Source organism: Pempheris klunzingeri, chromosome 5 (genome assembly GCF_042242105.1).
Source record: "Pempheris klunzingeri isolate RE-2024b chromosome 5, fPemKlu1.hap1, whole genome shotgun sequence".
Classification (NCBI taxonomy): Eukaryota; Metazoa; Chordata; class Actinopteri; order Acropomatiformes; family Pempheridae; genus Pempheris; species Pempheris klunzingeri.
The window spans coordinates 16,670,729-16,689,180 of NC_092016.1; the positions used below are offsets into that span (position 1 = coordinate 16,670,729).

General features: G+C 40.6%; 1 protein-coding gene across 1 annotated transcript; it reads left to right on the forward strand.

The window, feature by feature from the left end:
- The first annotated feature begins 2,564 nt into the window (after positions 1-2,564).
- slc17a8 (solute carrier family 17 member 8) lies at positions 2,565-13,133 on the forward strand. The gene is made up of 12 exons (XM_070830831.1): positions 2,565-2,665; positions 5,163-5,418; positions 5,631-5,749; positions 6,867-6,981; positions 7,444-7,531; positions 8,246-8,332; positions 10,868-11,010; positions 11,101-11,250; positions 11,351-11,483; positions 11,632-11,742; positions 12,211-12,338; positions 12,804-13,133. The coding sequence occupies exons 1-12, from the start codon at positions 2,565-2,567 to the stop codon at positions 13,131-13,133; spliced, it is 1,761 nt and encodes a 586-aa protein (XP_070686932.1).
- Positions 13,134-18,452: the final 5,319 nt, after the last annotated feature.

Sequence of the window (18,452 nt, forward strand, 5' to 3'; positions counted from 1 at the left end):
GCAAGAAACCCAATTAAAAGAATTCAACAAGTCTCCTTTCACTGCAGCCACAGCTGCGCTGCTGTGCACCTGCTCCATATACATCAAACACTCTAACTACCGACTCGGCTCCAAACACAGAGTCATTCAGTTGCCAATACCAGACATTCCCAGCAATACAATTTGCTCCTCTGAGCCTGTAAACCAAAGGTATCGCTTGTAGTTGCTGACCTGAAAGTGGCGGACGAACCCTTTTCCCGGCTGGGACAGGCTTGCTAGCTTCCGGGTGGGCCGGCATTTCCTCAAAATGTCGAGCTTTTCTTGGAAAGTCCGCCTTGAAAATGGATTTCTAAGTAGATCTGTGACCAAATTAACATCTTCTCCCCCGTCAGCCATTGTGGGTTAAAAAAAACTGCTATTAATACTTACGATTATGATAAAGTTTTAGCTCGTGCAGGTCGCTACAGATAAGAATCGCTAGCTTTGGCTACGCTCTCTGACCAGCCAATCAGAGGACGTGAAAATACTGACGTCATCGTACGCCTGCTAGAAGGCCCTGGGGTCACCAACTCGAAATCTGATTGGTTAAAGCAACAGTTTCATTGTGATGTATTTTAAGCTACGGGCGCCTGCACTTTTGATTCTGAAGGCCTCAGGGCAGATTTCTTTGACCCTGGCAACACATGATGGCTGAAATAATATTGGATAAAAGTTCTAACATAGACATACACTGCTGGAAGCACCCCAGTCAGAGACACAGAGACACGCTATGAAATGAAGAACATAGACTATTAGGAATAATCTAAAAAGATTAATGGGAAAATATTAAAACGTAAATCAGTGATTCTGAGTTTAGGCCAGCAGAGAAGGCCTTGCTGGCCCTGACGGCCCACCACTGCATTTGACTAAATGTTTTGGGCAATGTGTTCATGCTCATTGCTGACGAACATGTGTGTCACTTTCTCAGTGCAAACACCAGATGGTAGTCATGACTTTGAAATGGATGTTCCAAACATCCTTGGCTTCATATTCAGACATTAGGCTATATTGAGATTCAGAAAGTACTTTAAATCAGCTGTTTGCTAAATCCATTAATTGTATTACTGTGGTTTAAGCTAATTTAACAGTTCCTGGAAAGCAGCAATAGACACAAGACTGCCCACTTGAATATACATCTAGTTTAGAGTTACATTTGAAAATGTGCATCTGTTTACATCTTTTCCAGCTTTCTTCCACCGTAATGTATGCGTGTGCCATTTTACCACACTGCTGTGTAACTGTAGTCACTCCATTGTTATTTATTAGCTTAAGAGAACAGAAACATCAGTGGTCTTGCAGGTTGAATTTGATCATTTTGCTCATCTCAAAATTGTATTAATCAATTACTGAGCGACAATGTGTGTTGTAAAGACTATTACTGCCATTTTGACCACACAATAAATCTAGTTTCTGAGGCAGTATCATAGGTAGCATTATAGGTAGTTTCCTGTTATGGAGGTGGGATATTTTATTGGTACAGAGAACCTGATTTATTGGAAGATTTCATTGGACGTGAAGCTCTCAGTTTATTTATGGAGTGCATACACAGCTGGAGTACCAGCACCACCCTGAGCACTTGCTCTGCAACAGCCCATTGCTAAAACAGACTCTTGGGGCTCAGGCCCAAACCGACTGGTCTACTGTTTAAATTTTAAAATGTCAATTTCTAAGTTTTTAAAACGCTGCATGTTTGATTATCTGGAATGAAAAAAACTCACTCTGGAAAATAATGAGATCCTGCAGCTGACAAAATAATCAGTGTAAAATGGTGAAATGAGATATGGTGTTATCGCTTAGCTCTTGAATGCTACAACTTTGTGGCAGCAGGTATACCTCCCTTCACTCCCTCATTAAATGTAGAAATTGTAAATGGCTGTTATGGAAAAGCATGAGCGTAAACCTGGAACTTTATGGCTCTGTCTTAGGTTACACCGCAGCAGTCACCACAGCTACCCCCGTCTCTCCTCAATGCAACTTGTCAAGCTCATGTATATTTAATCGTTGGCTCACTATCAGATGAACTTAACTAGCTGAAGGGGTGGTGCTAGGGAGATGATGATGCGTAAAACGAGGGGCTGGGTTTGGGAAAACCAGCTACACCTGCCCCTCCTCTCCAGGAATGGATGAGTTATGAGATGGAGAGGAGATCTAAGCGGCCCTTTCAGTTCAACTGCAGACAAAAGGGAGCTCACAATGCCCAGAGACTAGAAACCGGATTCAGCATTTCCATTTCACTCATCAGTCTTTCTTGATCTTGTGGCGATGAAACAAGTTCCACATGTTCTGGCTGCGTGGTACTTTGGACATTGAGGAATAGGTCAACATCATCCTCCGCTCCACCGGAGAAAAGTGGAGAGGAAAAGTCTGTTTTACCTCTGAGGGACCCTTGGCACCACTGAAAGGTGGAGCCAACCCCCCCCGGTGCGACAAACTTGGGAAGGATGAAGAACAGCTTCTAGTGGATTTCTCAGAACAAAGTGTGTCAGTGAGGTATAAAGACACTATTTTGAGATAAAGGAGGAGAGAACACAACAACACAGAGAAAAATGCCTTTTGGTGGGTTAGCAGGTTTGAAGGAGCAGGTGCTTAAGCCTGGGAAGGAGGAAGTGAAGAACACAGTGGGGGACTCTCTAGGAAAACTGCAAAGGTGAGAGGGTTTGTATGGAGCGTGGTGGGCAATAGGCATGAAGACTGTGTGCAGGGTCTTTGATGCACACTCCACTGTTTTTTAGATGTTGTTGGACTGCGCGGAATAAGCGAACAGTCATTTCACTCATTATCCATATATTGTTTTCAAGATGGATATTACATTTTAAAATACCTTTCTAAACTAAGAGGGATGAAACATCTATCGTCAGAGGGATGTGGAGAGCCTGGATTCGCAAATGCATTCTCAGAGATCCTGACGATAAATAAATATTTGATTCTTGTGCTTGCCAAGCGATTCCAGTGATGTAATCACAGATTTTATTTTAAGACATTAATACATATTTCATATCTGATGCATATTTCACAGAGGAATGTGTGTGGTGGTGGCGCAGGGAGCCCCCCACACAAGGAAGATTGTTGTCATTTTACGAGATGAAGTACTAAGTAGGCAATTTCCTGAAAGATAAATATTGTGCTTGTATCCTTAATGTGCATGCACTTTTGTCATGAATAATGAAAATACAGTGACTTACGTTATAAACAAGTAGAAATGGGAATGGGACTTGTAGTCTTTTCTGTTGATATAAATACAATAGCAATAACACCGACATTGTAGATGGTGAAATAACCTTGCAATTTTTTACACTTCCAATCTAAGAAAAAAAATCAATTTGTTAAATTTCTTTGCAAAAATTTAATGTTACACTTTTCATCTAGCAGTTCATATATGATTTGAAGAGTCCACTCCATGATGGGAGACTTTGGCCAATCACAGGTCCTCTCAGAGAGAGAGAGTTGCTACTGGCTTTTTTACAAACGCAGATGCTGCTAAAATAATGGTGGATTCAGTGCAGAAAAAGTTGCTGTCCCAGCATTGGCAACAACTGTCTACACTGCAAAGCCACTCAAACAAAGAAAGACGGACTTTATTATACAGAAAGTGAGAGGATGGGATGAAGATGAGGGGATGATTTTAAAAGCATTAAAACACAAAACTCAATATTGGCAAAGCGTTTCAGTGTCATGTTATTATCTTATAGTATCTAAATGTGTTGCCGTGGGTTGTTAGATTGTGTCATGATTCAGCATTATTATAAGACCTCTTATATCCATATGTTGTGTACATAGATTTACCATGACGGCATGATGAGTAGCTATGTTGAGTGTTGCTAAAAGTTCAGTCCTCTGCTAACCATGTTAGGCTTGGTGGCTGTGGCTAATTCAAGTTCATCTTTAAGTAATGTTCTATGAACAGCATCAAGATTACAATCAGGATCAGGATGATCTGATGAAGCTTTACTTTCCTATAATGTGTAGATGTGTTGCAGTGGTTTTCTACGTAGAGTAGGTATAGTTAAGTCTTCTGTCAACTGTCTAACGGCCTGCAGGGGGCAACTCCACTGGCTCCAAAAAGAAGTCCATTTGTATGGAAGTCTATGAGGAAGTGATCCTACTTCTCAAATACCTCAGTCACTACTTTCAAGTCTTCTTCAACATAACATGATGTTCGTTTAGTAAATTATGCTCTCATTTAGAGTATGATAGACCATATAGCAGGGTAGACTTTAGAGCGGGACTACCTTGTGACCATCCAATCAGAGGCAGTCTTTGTGGAATGACTTCTGGCTCCAAAAACCAAAATGGCAGCAGCCACAAAACCAAGATGGCAATGTCCATAAAGTCTTGAGGCTTCAAAACTGCAGGCAACAAACCAATGGCTACGTCCACTTCTTATACGTCGCTGGTCCATGCTAGTTTCGTGGGTGTTTTTTTTATTTTTTATTCTTATTTTGTCTTTACCAGAGAACTGCCTCCTCCATTTTAATTCAGTTCACAAGTAACAGTATCATATTTACAATAAGTGCACTATTAGACTGAATATATTTCTAACTTAATTTATTTTTGACCAAAAAAAAAAACTTTCTTTTCCACAACAGTGTATTATTCTACAAGTGCTTAATAACAAAAACGTATCCCAATTTCTCATGAATTGGTGCCTTGCTGGAGGAGACTTGCAACATAGATCTGCTGCAGGCAGATGAAAGCAGGTCATGACAGGTCAGGACAGCGACAGAGTTGGGTACCAATGGTTAGTGAAACAGGTGTAGAGAGTGATGCATCTGAAAGCAACCTGAGAACAGCAGTGCAGTGACCTCTTTAGTCGTGTGTCTTGGCTTCACCTCCTGCCCTCTGTGAGAGAGCTGAGGAATTTGTGCTACTGTGCTATTTTCCTTTTCAGGGTGCAATTTCAGCTACAGACAAAAGAGACAGGAATTTTAAATGATTATCATGTGAATATGACACAAAACTACGGCTTATATATGCTTGTATGGGCTGGAGATGAATTTAGCTAAAAAAAAAAAAAGGGAGGAAACAAGAAGGATATGGATGAAGACAAATATTTTACATACAACTGAACAGATAACAATTGACTAGTACCACAGATGCTCGCATGGTCTTACTGTGAAATATTTTTCCTGATATTTGCTTCTTAGGAAAATAGATGGTAGCAATGCAGAAGAAGAGGACAACATCGAACTGACGGAGGATGGACGTCCAGTAGCATCAGCACCGCGTCCTGCCCCACTGCTGGACTGCAGCTGTGGCGGTCTGCCCAAGCGCTACATCATCGCCATCCTTAGCGGCCTGGGCTTCTGCATCTCCTTTGGCATCCGTTGCAACCTTGGTGTAGCCATTGTGGAGATGGTGAACAACAACACCGTCTATATCAATGGGACTCCTGTGCTTCAGGTAGCTGGATCAAATCAGAGTTTTTTGGACTTTGTCGATATGTCTTTTGTCTTGCTGCTCAGAAAATAGTCCGGCCTTACGGAAGCAAACCTAATTGTAGTTTAACCATTTAAACAATTCTTTTAGGGATCTGTCCAGAAAATACCAAATGAATCCAATTTGGTGGTAAATGGGGAATTTAGTGTGCTTCTGTTTTTTAACTGTCTTTTCAGAGAGCTCAGTTTAACTGGGACCCAGAAACAGTGGGGCTGATCCATGGTTCCTTCTTCTGGGGCTATATTGTCACTCAAATCCCTGGAGGTTTCATCTCCAACAAGCTGTTTGCCAACAGGTGATAATGATAAATGTCAATAGTTCCACTGACACCCTTCTTTATCTGTGAATATGTTTGGGTTTAAAACAGTTGGCTTGAAAACGATTTGACGATGATGCTTTTGACTTTGAATGTTCTTGTAAGAGCTGTTTTTTAACCATTCTCTGACGTTTAATTACAAATTAATTGATAATGAAAAGTATCAAACACAGTGCTGAGAAAATGGATGCTGTTGCACATGAGACTGTTCTGTGTGAGGTGTGCAGAGACAGGGTATGTCTTTTGTTGTTATATCTGTTGATATTTGAGGCCATGGTGGCTGCAGCCCTGACCACATATGTTAAGACAGGATCACAAGCAAGACTAAAAAAAGATAGAGGTTTGGGGGAGCGCCTCATCTGCCTGTGTGGTTTAAGGGTTAAAGCTGTGCGGTGTGGTGAGCGGTGCTGATGGAGCAGATAGCAGTCCTGTAATAAAAGCTTCACAGGAAAAGAGGACACGCCACTGACAGAGTTAATAATGAAAGATCCTGCCTCTGATTTCTTTCTGAAACACCAGCCACTGGAATATTACAAGTGTCACTTACACACTGTTTTGGAAAAAGAGAAGGAAGGGGGGATGGGGTGAGGGAGGAAAGAGAAGGGAGCTAAGCGGCCCTGTGGTGATGAGGAGAAACTTGTGGATTGAATGGGATGTCTTTATCTCAGTGTATGAAAGGCAGAGGCGTGAGATCTGTCTCATTATAAGGCTGACTGAGATGCTTTGACCGTGAGATATTTGGAGATATACTGCCTGCCAATATTAGACATCTACACAAGCTTTCAGACACTGGGTCGTATGTGTTTGTTGTGTTTTTACTTGTGACAGACAGATCAGACAAATATCACAATGTAAGTCAAGGTTATCATTTCCAAATAATTTGGAATGTTTTGTGTAGTTTAAATTTCACAGTTTTATTGAAAGATTAATTGAAAGTGTACTATTTTAACACTTTCTCTATAATTAATATCAAATTGGATAGTTTTCTTCAAGAAACAGCTCTCAATCTGTAATATAAATGATTCAGGAGGAAATTTATGTTACCAATCTTTCATTTTTATGTGCACACATGATATGCTGACAAATATTTCTACAGGGTATTTGGGGCTGCCATCTTCCTGACGTCGGTGCTCAACATGTTCATCCCCTCAGCAGCCAGGGTGCACTACGGTTGTGTCATGTTTGTTCGCATCCTGCAGGGTTTAGTGGAGGTAAGAAAAGAAATGTTAAAATAGTGACTTAACCACATAAACAATACTTTGATATTTTAAGAAAATATCCATCCATCCATCCATTGTCTGTACAGCTTATCCTTAAGGATCGCAGGGGGGCTGGAGCCAATCCCAATTGATGGGATTTAAGAAAATATGCTAGTTTGATTTCTTCCCTGTTTGAGTTACATGATGTGTGATCTTTAGAGAAACTGGTCTGGCTGTTTACAGTTTTTGGGCCAAGCTAAGCTATCCATCTCAGGTCAGTCAATCCAAATTTACCGTCCAAATACGAGAGTGCTATCGATCTTCTCATCTAACTCTCAGCAAAAATCAAACAAGTGTGTTTCCCAGAATGTCCAACTGCTCTTTTAAAGCATTTCCACTTTAAAAGATGAATCCCAGGATACCTCTCAAGTCAATCTTTGACCTTTGATGTCTTACACATTCTGTCCCTACTAGGGTGTCACCTACCCAGCATGTCATGGGATGTGGTCCAAATGGGCGCCACCTCTTGAACGGAGTCGACTGGCCACTACTTCATTTTGTGGTGAGCGATGCCTCTGTTTCCTCTTGTCAGAATACTCCAAAATACCCAGCCTGATGGCAATACAAAGCTTTTCACTGATACAAACCTGTTTCTCCAACCCTATAAGTCATAATGGAGCTGGTCAGTAAATGGACATGAGAGAGCTTATTTTGATTTGCAGATTTAGTCTGCTGCTGCATCTGCTGAAATTAAAACAACCTTGTTGCACTTAAAATTGGTACCATGACAACCCATGCATCAAAACCCTCTTGACATTGTCTGTAAATGAACACCGCTCACCTGCGTACTCTAAAGGAGCTTCTCCCTCTATTCACCTAAATGAAGTGTCACATTGCCTACTGTCCAAAAGCACTCTCATGCTCCCTGTTCTATTCAACACAACAGTGTTCATGAATCCGCCAGATAATAGGAAACACATTAAAACACCCTCAGTGCCAATGGCTCATTTTGACAGTGTTCATTCAATGAAACTAATGTGTTTCTGTGATCTGTTTGTTTTTATTAGGACACATTTTCAATATGCTGTGTAGTTTTTTGCGCAATTGAAGGCTGTTGCCCTGTAACTTCATAAAGTTAAATATTTCTGCTTCAAATTTAGGAAACAAAAAATATAAACAAGATAGAGTGGATATATTTTTGGTTAATTGTCATTTAGGATATCACTATTGGTATAATAATGCCTTGTCACTAAAATCTGACACCAATTGTTCCCAGGATCCTACGCAGGAGCAGTGATCGCCATGCCTTTAGCTGGAGTGCTTGTTCAGTACGTCGGCTGGTCTTCGGTCTTCTATATCTATGGTATGAATGAACATGACAAAAAAAAATCACAGCAAACACTTCAATCACTCACCGTCATTAATACATGAAACATGTATTGATCTTTAACTCGTGATAAGAAAGCTACTGAGAGTGTTCCCCAAAATGTCAAACTATATCTTTAAGCTTAAGGGGAGAGCGGAGTGAGTTGAGCCAGTTTTTACTTTATACATCTTTACACTGAGGGCATTGACATTAATGTCTGCAACTAAAATATGTACATGTATTTCAGGATGCGGTGCATCCCTGGTAATAATCACTTTGGATCTTAAATAAACAGTTTTCAAAATATGACTTTCCAAAGTTTCCAAAGTGGCCTCTTGGCTCAAATTGCCTATGATGAGGGGTATGTTGGAAGAGGATAAGTTGAGCAACGTGGGAGTGAATTGTAAAAAGTAAAACTCAACCTTTTCCCCTCCTACAACCTCATGCTATATCAAAGAAAAACAAATCCAATGCCAAATGACTTCTTAAAGGTTTTATTTCAAGATAAAGTTGAACAAAATCACATTCAAAATGAACAACAAAATAGACTGCAATTAGCTATAATTAACTATTTCAACTGTGTGTCCATGAATCCTAGCTAATTATTTCAGCTGTAACTTTAGCCAACTATGTTGGCTATATCTTTTAGCTGACTTTTCAAGTGGTTATCCAGACTTTACGCTAAGCTAAACCAGTTGGCTAATGGTAACGTAAACAGGAAGTGTAATGGTGTCACTGAGCCACTAAATTAATCTGTGTCGACTGAAATGTGACTCAGAGTAGAAGAAGAAGAAGAATGGGGAGGGTGGGAGGATTTCTGACTCAACATGCATCGGTTGGACGCTGCTACAATATAGAGTTACTGTAGAATTATGCTTAGATAATAGTGGAGACATGTTTAGCCACTGGCTCAACTTCCTCCAGGCCTCTTGGCTCAGAATTACCCCACTCCTGCCATTTTAATGAACTTGTATCACCCAGCAGTTTAGAGCTAATGCCGTGCTAACAGTGTAGCCTCATACTGTAATACTGACTTTTTTCCAAACTTGTCTTTAATCACTCAGACACAAGAATCCTGACTCCTTGTACATAAAAAGTTTACTTTGAATGGCAAAGAAACAATTTTAGAACATAAATGTGCTCACCACTTGCTCCATGGGGCTCTCTCCATCACAGGGAGAGAAACTTGGACAACTTTTCAAGAGTGTGTGGTCACATATCTAATTTTGTCCAGGGCTGTGCTCAGAATGGCATACTAATTTACAATTCATACTAAGTATAACGTCAAATTGAGTACGAGGTGTGTTTAAACTGTATGGTATGTGGATTTTGTGTATGTGAGAAATTCTCTGATGTATCCTGTATTAGCAGGAATTTAAATTATTCCCCTGTGAGCTCACTGGTTATACTCAACCGCCCCAAACTGCACTGCGTCTCCTCACACTGTCGTACCATAGGCGGTTCAAGCGCCACAGTGTGGCTGGTGAGAGGCGTGGTTGGATAAAATAAATAAGAATGATGGCGAATAGTGATGCACAGATTATGTACGTATAGATTATCCGCCACCACCCACTGTGGTGTGTGAACTTTTGGATGTGCAGAAGATCAAAGAACATGAACTGACATGAGACAGATCCTGTCTGCTTGTCTGAAGGTTTGAATTATTGATGAATTTGAATATTTAATAATTAGTTTATAGTTTACCTTGAAATGACACTGAAAAATATATTGAATGGCAGTGAAGTGGCAGACGCTGATTTACAATTTCATTCAGCTGTAGCTCGGACCGGTGATTAGTACATTAATTAATAATAATGAGATGCAGAAAAGAGGCAGTGTTTGAGCATACATCAGTGTGAACGGTCTGCTGGTAATGGCATTCTTCATCTTTCATTTAATAGGCAGCATGCAGTCATAACTGTTTGCAGGCAGTATGTTAGTATGCCATTGCGAACACAGCCTATGGTTGCCTTAAAACACCTTACAGCCATTTCTTTTCAATTTAACAAATGTATGTAAACCAGCAGCGGTGAGGCATATAGGCTGTTCATCAGTTGTTAAGTCATTATAAACATTAGGTGTCACTTTATGACATGCAAAGTGCTTTTCATAATCTTTGACTGGCACGCTGCTCTGTGGCAGTTGTACTTTGTATGCTTCGCACCATATCCGTTATCTGAATTGGTTTGGAGTTTGATTAAAATGATTAACACTGACATAAAAGTCATACTTTGCCAAATGTGTTTTAATAAAGATCTACTCTGGTTCTTCTTTGATATAATCTCATGATTTATTGATGTAAATTAGCATTTTCCTGTCTGGGCAATATGACTCATCCCTTGTTCATTTCATTTCAATAATAATGAAAATTCTTGTGGTCCAGAGAAGGTCGGGCCCATTTTAATTAGTTTGTCCTGCCCTCAAGCTGCTTTTCAGTGCCCCACAGAACCTTCACGATGAATGTAAACACCTTAAAGTGTTTATGTACAGAGGAATGCATTCACTTTTTTGCTGTTGCCGTTTTGTTAAAAGGGTGTTTTGGGATTCTGTGGTATATCCTGTGGCTCTTGCTGGCATATGGAAGTCCTGCTGAACATCCCACAATCACCGACGAGGAGCGGACGTACATCGAAACCACCATTGGTGAAACAACCCAGCAAATAAGTGTGACAGAGGTGTGTACGCATCATTCAAAGATCATTTCACCAAAGCCCTGACACATACACAGCTCTAACAGCAGACACTGACTTATCTCCCAATCACAGAAATTCAAGACTCCGTGGCGTCGTTTCTTTACCTCCATGCCCGTTTACGCCATCATCGTGGCCAACTTCTGCCGCAGCTGGACCTTCTACCTGCTCCTCATCAGCCAGCCGGCGTATTTTGAGGAAGTCTTCGGCTTCCCCATCAGCAAGGTTGGCCTTAATGACAATGACAAATATCCACAGAGACAGACTTAATTAATCACAGGACTCATTTACATGACGGCCTCCTGAATGTATGATCTCCCAACAGGTGGGGATCCTGTCCGCTGTTCCCCACATGGTGATGACAATTGTTGTTCCTATTGGAGGACAGTTGGCTGACTTCTTACGCAGTAATAAAATCATGTCTACAACAAATGTGCGGAAACTCATGAACTGTGGAGGTACGTCATTGGAACCTAGAAGCAATACGTTTCGTCATTCCTCATTCACTCCCTGTTTTTACTGTATTTTAAACATTTATCATTAACGTTTATCATTTCGTTTGTCACATGAGCTTTTGACTCACATTCTCTAACTGTGTTTTTATAGGATTTGGTATGGAAGCTACTCTGCTGCTGGTGGTGGGGTTTTCTCACACTCGAGGTGTCGCCATCTCCTTCCTAGTTCTGGCTGTGGGGTTCAGTGGATTCGCCATCTCAGGTATTAACACGTCTGCACTGAAGAACATTTGTGTTTCACCTGAAATTATACACTTTCAGTTTGACTACTAAACCTAAAACATGACAGTTTTGTTTGAATGGAGGCAGCTGAAAACACTCAAATGCACAGGATGTTGCTGTTGACACAGTGTCTCTCTCTGTGTTTTCTGTCTTGTGGATCATGAAAGACTTATCTAGAAATGAAATGCAGCACTACTTTTCCTTTGGGTGTGATGCAGTACACAGGCACTAGCCCACCAGCCCTACTACACAGGCATTTCTCCTGAATATTTTATAGATTGCTGTCAAGACAGCCAAAACATCTCAGTATGCGTGTGGATCTAAACCATGCTCACTTTTACAAACATATTAAAAGAGCCAAAAAGAAAATCATGAGGATTTATATTATTTGTTTGTAATTGTGTCATTTTTTACTTACTATCAAATGTTCTGCATACTTTGTCTTCAGGTTTTAATGTCAATCATTTGGATATTGCTCCTCGCTATGCCAGCATCCTGATGGGCATTTCTAATGGTGTGGGAACGCTGTCAGGAATGGTGTGTCCTTTGATTGTTGGAGCCCTCACTAAACACAAGGTACAACAAGTGGATTTGTAACACTGCAGAAACAGTTTTGCATTTATATTATGTACGTACACTGATCAGTTGTTTTACCAGGATTTCATCTTAGATATTTTTCTCTTATCGTGACTGTAAATGAATACTAATGTGTCGGTCCTTTGATCTCATATTCTGTTGAAATTCCTTTATTTATTTTGAATTATTGTGAGCTCTCTGTGTAAAACATCAGGGGAAATTCACAAACCCTTTCGCTCATTGCATATATAAAACATGTATAGCACAGAATCACAGTATGTAATCTTACATTAATCAATGGCTGTAGCCCTGTAGAATTCATTATACACATTGCAGTTGCAGTTTTTCCAGTGCCACGAGTAAGGCAGTGGATTTACATCATTACCTCTGTGGCACATAATCAAAAGATCAGTGCGTCTGCTTTTGACAGAAATTCATGACTCATTCAGATTCATTTCCCCACAGACTCGCCTCGAGTGGCAGAATGTCTTTCTTATTGCGTCCATGGTGCACTACACTGGGGTCATTTTCTACGCAATCTTTGCCTCGGGAGAGCAGCAGGACTGGGCCAACCCTGAGGACACCAGCGAGGAAAAATGCGGCATTATCGGTGAGGATGAGCTAGCTGAAGAGTCAGAGCTCAACAACGAGAATGTGCAGGCTCCTAAAAAGAGCTACGGAACCACAGACAATTCATCTGGTCGAAAACAGGGGTGGAAAAAGAAGAGAGGGGTGACCATGCAAGAGGAGGAGGAACATTATGGGAACGGCGACTACCAGGACGGGTACCAGTGAGACGCACTGTGGGGCAAAGGACTTCCAAAACATTCAAATCTGATCAAGGCTGAACGTTTGATTTCACCCACAGAAATGTGAGAAACATCCGAGAAGTGACAGGAGCAGCAACATCATTAAGTACCTCAAGACGGCCCTTTTTCATGTGATGTACTGTGATGTTCCGGTATGTCTGCAGCTAAAATCAAACATTTGAAACTAATTGGAGTGAAATGAAAAAGAAAAAATATTCATGAGAAAGTACATGATATAATCAGAAACTGAACAATCAATTGAATCTACACTGACAAACACTGTAGACTAGTGTGCTTAGTTTAATGGAAACTAAACCACTATTCACGAACCAACTAGTGCTGTGTTACAAAAACATCAGAAAACATATCAACTTTTAAACCTGATGTTACTCTTCCTGCAGCCTGCGTTGATCGCACTTCCGTCTGTGCAAGCAAACGTCGACTGCACTTTATGTAGCTTACTTTTAACCATGTGAACAGTTCTCGAAATATTTTGTGTCAGCTATGCAACGTGAAAAGAGACGTGCTTTTGGAATGTAAAAATGGGTTTTGACAGAAGACCACAGTGTTAATGTAATGAGCCTTATTCTTCTTTTTGCTTGTATGTATTTGCTGTTGCTGAATGATCGCACTCTGTCAGCTTGGCCCGCTCTCCCTGCCCGAGCAGGTCTTTGTTGTTCACCGTCCGTCTATAATGCACTTCTTCCAGCTTTATGTCAGCTTCATTATTTGTAGTGCTCTGGGCTCACAATGGGACGAAGTGGATGGTGACTCCAGCGCTGGCATAACTCTATGAAGCATTTAGTGTAACTCTATTTATCCTTCCGGTGGTTGTCTTTTTTTTGCAATTTCTCTTGTTGTTTGATACATGAGGACCCAGGTTGTTCTAATACAATCTGTAATGTTTCACTTCAATCATAAAAGAGTATGGGAAATTTACATGTACTGTTCATCATTACTGCTAAAAAAGAGAAGATCAATTTTGTACAGTCAATTATGATTATTGTTTGAGAGAGCATTGATTTGATTTGCACTTTACTTGAACACGCTGGGGATGTAATAAACTACATTTCTATTCTGTATTAAGATTCTTTAGAGGCATAAAATCCTGAAGCTTTAAGGTTCTGCGTACTTTATGAGATTATTCAACATTTCATGTTACTTTTTGTGCAAATAGCTATTCTAATCATAGACTCTATATAAGAAGTGGACGCATCATCATGCTTTACTGAAGAGGACTTGAAACCTGCGATTGAGACCAAAAACTCTTTAGGAAAGTGTTTGCTGTGGTAATAAATCAAGTGAGAAGGAGGGTCAGTTTGTCATAGACTTCCATACAATCAGACTTCTTTTTGGAGCCAGTGGAGTCACCAACTGTTGGTCTTTAGAAAAAATGCAGGTTCAACGCACTTCGCCACTGGCTTCACTTTTCAGACCTCGGAGCAACGTCCTTTTCCTTCATACAGTCTATGGGTCTAATGGGGAAAAATACAAGGATCAGCACTAAAAAGCCAACAGCAGAGGCTGATGGGAAAGACGTTCATTTTGCAGGCATTTAGTCATTAACAAGGTTTTAGACAAATCAAAATTTTGAGTTTGAGTATTGGGGAAATTCTTTTGAATCATCCTGAGGCGAACATGAATATATGGACCAAATTTAATTTCTGCCAGTTTAGTATTTGACAAGGTTTCACTCAAAGCCAGAGTGGATAGCCCAGTGGCGATATTAGAGGAAAGGTCACGGGGTCACCAAATTCAGTCAGCTTCATACTCTGGGAAACATTAATGTCTGGACAAAATTTCATGGTAATACATGCATTTGTGATTTTCAGCATGGCTCAAAGTGGTGGAGTGACTGCCATTGCCATCCATAGAGTTGTGCTGGTTAAGAGGAAAGAAATAAACTAGTGATTTCTTACTCAGTTGTATTTTTTAGTTCAGCTATTTAAAATTAGTTTTCACCTCTAGAGCCTTTTTTTAGATTTAAATTATGAACATAAAGCCTTCATAACATGACACAATGTGCCCTTAATACATTTTAACTTCTTGTTATCTTCTGTAACTGCTTGACAGAATAGACTGTCCCTGTTTATGTTAGTGGGCTCAAATTAGACATTTTTAAATATTCCACAGGCTGCTCTGTTTCCCATCACATCGTGGTAAACATCCTCTGTCTTATCTCTATACATGCCTGCTTCATTTTCACCACGGAGGATAATTACTGGACAGGATATTCCTCACCAGTGTCAGACTGGCTTCTCCAAAACTACTGCGGCTTGTAAAGAAGACAGAGGAAGCAGTTTTATTGTGAAATACACCTATGTACATATGTTTAACGCCTAAAATTCATGCTGTGATCTATGAAAAGTCTAATGATTGTTCCCTCTTGCCTGCTGATGAAAAGTTTCAAGCTCATGGACTTTGTTGCTGGTTGTCCTTGAGAGCATGTGGGTGATTATGTCACTAGCCAAGGTGTGTTTCTGTTATTTCATGTGCGCGTCACTCACAATACAGTCTGTCTGGAATGAGAAACAAAACACCAAGGTGAAAGCTAAGACAAAATCCCCAAGTTAAACCCAGTATCCATTCTAGTCCTCATCATACCACATGAAGAAAGATATTGAAAACAGGTTTAAATGAACCTCATCGATACTTGTGAGAACCCAGACTACTGTACATGTAACTTAAATGTTCACAGGAGTTGTATTCGTCCCTTCCCAGAGGCCTTCTCATTCCCCACATGCTCTCAAACACAGACCAGATAGTCCACAAACAGCCGGCAGCCAATGGCAAAGGTTCTGTTTATTCCAGCAACACTGTCTGTTGACTCAGCAGGGCCTCTTTAGATGGAGCAACAACCCATCAATGATTAAACTATTGGTTTTTGGACAAATTAAGGATTACAAATTAAAGATTCTGATTTTCATCTTAGAGTACACAAAGATAAAACGGGCAGTTATGCTGAGGTATGGAAGTGCCAGTATAAATAAATCTGGTGTAGACTGCCATGATAAAATGACCCAATAATCAGTTCAAGGACGGATTGCCACAGTCGGTTTTTTGTCATATGCCAGTCTAACTCTTGCAATGAAAAGAAGACACAAATAACGGCCCCGATCCTCTGTTTTCATTCACTTGGCTTGCATGTACTGACACCAGTTGCTTGCTAATGATGGGATGTATGTTCCATGTGTGATATTTGGGTGGGTGGGATTTCTGGTCTGCTGGAGAATTCATGAGGCTTGCTCTCTTGTCTTGTAAAGAGGGATTTTTTTTTTGAGGGGTGGGAGAGGTGGGAGTGTGTTGGGGGGGGAGACATGGACAGGGATAGAAAGTTTAATTAATAACCACCATCCATTTCTCCCTGACCTCAGCTGGTCACACATGCTTTCACTGGAGCCCAGACAGAGGCAGCTTAATGTTCATTAGCAAATATTGATTGAGCTGTAGCTCGCGGTGTGGATATCACAAACGAGGCTGGAAAAGAGGAAAGTTAGCAGGCAGGAATACAACATTAACTGACAGGGATAAGGTAAGAACTACGAGATGAAGTCTGAAAGTATTTCATGTTCACAGCTGAACAGGTGGCTCCTTATGAGTCCACAGTGTGCCACTGTGCCTGAGGTGTGTTTGGCCGATGTGTGGGTTGTTAGAATGGATGGGGCCTCGTGGGTTGCTTTTGGATCTCAAGGGAAATTACACTGTGTTAATTAAAAAAAATGTGGCGGATGAAGTTTAGAAAAGTATGTTTCACTTGTGACCATGTTGTGGCCTTGACACCAGAACAGCCGCGGCCAAGTTTAACTACGTGTCTGTTATTCAGGAGAAACCCTCAAACTCATGTAGTATTCAGGTTTTACCATATGATTAAATAAGCTGTATATGCTAACTAAGACTGCTTACATTATGTTTACTAAAATTACATTAAGAAAGACAACACCGATGTTGTGATACATCCTGTCAAGTGAGCCCTAGTGACACACTGTGCATCTGAATATGTAATAAGGCAGGGCTCATAATAACCACTCTGACAGGAGGCAGAAAGAAAAGACTCTTTCCACGACTTGCTGTAAGGGAGGCCTTGTTGTCGCCTGACCTACATCCCCCACCTCCCTGCAGGCAGCTCCTGAACATCTCATCCCTGTGTGGGAGAGACGACCTGTCAGGTGGGATGCAGAGAATCCCAGTCTGATGTTTAATTACATTGTGGTGCAGCGTTCAGGGGATCCTGCAGACCAATCAGTTCACGAATCACATTGTTTTTCTGCTTGTTCCCAGAAGTAAACAGAGGCTCACTACTACTTGCAGCCCAGTCCAACCTGTGTCTTCTGAGTTGGTGCCCGACGACTCTCCTGAATGAATGAGTGGATGGGCCCCGACATCAATGTGGTGGGACCACTTGAACTCCCACCCAGCGATGAATTCTCCATCCCGGAGAGCTCTCACTTGTTTGGTAAGGAAACAGCTCAGAGGAAGACCGCAGAAGAGTCTGCAGCCACACAGTGGACCTTACATCAGCATGCTTACATACTCACAGTGACAACATTTAACATGATGAGCTTTAGCAGGTGTTATGCTTACCATGTTCACAGTCTTAGCTCAGCATGTTGGCATGCTAACAGCGGCTATATAGCACTAAACACAGCTGAAGGTGGAGGAAATGTTATTAATTTCCACCTGTAAGTGCACCGATATGTAAATGAAGTGTGATTACATGTCACACATCACCTATAAATTAGGTAATTGAATATATGATAACATACACATGAGGACAATATACCCATCTCAGTCAGTTACTAGTAGCAGTCATCACACAGTCCCCGTTTAAATGTCCCATCAACATTAGGCTACATTTAAAGAAAAGCACTGCACACACACTTAGACTAAATGTATTCCAAGAATGCCGTGTTCTTAGATTCATATGCTTTTGAATCAACTAATGAATTGAAATTGAAAATGTCCAAAAATATCCAGATACTTTATAATAAAAGGGAAAGAAAGAAAAACTCGTGTTGTGGATGAGGGACTGGAATTTGAAAAAAATATATGGATATATGGATATAAAATATTAAAACTACTTAGCCAATAAGCAGTAAAGTAAAATAAAGGTAAATATAACACATAAATGACTGAATGTCCAGCCTCTGTCACTCAGATTAGTTGTACTATAAATGCAAACTGAAAGAAAAAAGACTAAACAGAATCACTGTATGTCGTAACAGCATCAACTTTGACATAGTGTTGAATAGCATTCAGTTTGAAATGAATTCAACTGAACATGATGGTTTGTAACAATGAGATGGAC

What these genes read in the sequence shown, in the direction of transcription:
- slc17a8 (XM_070830831.1), top strand. Translation starts at nt 2,565, where the DNA reads ATGCCTTTTGGTGGGTTAGCAGGTTTGAAGGAGCAGGTGCTTAAGCCT. An exon ending in TCTCTAGGAAAACTGCAAAG is followed by an intron (nt 2,666 to 5,162) that starts GTGAGAGGGTTT and finishes TTTGCTTCTTAG; the next exon opens with GAAAATAGATGGTAGCAATG. An exon ending in AGCAAATAAGTGTGACAGAG is followed by an intron (nt 11,011 to 11,100) that starts GTGTGTACGCAT and finishes TCCCAATCACAG; the next exon opens with AAATTCAAGACTCCGTGGCG.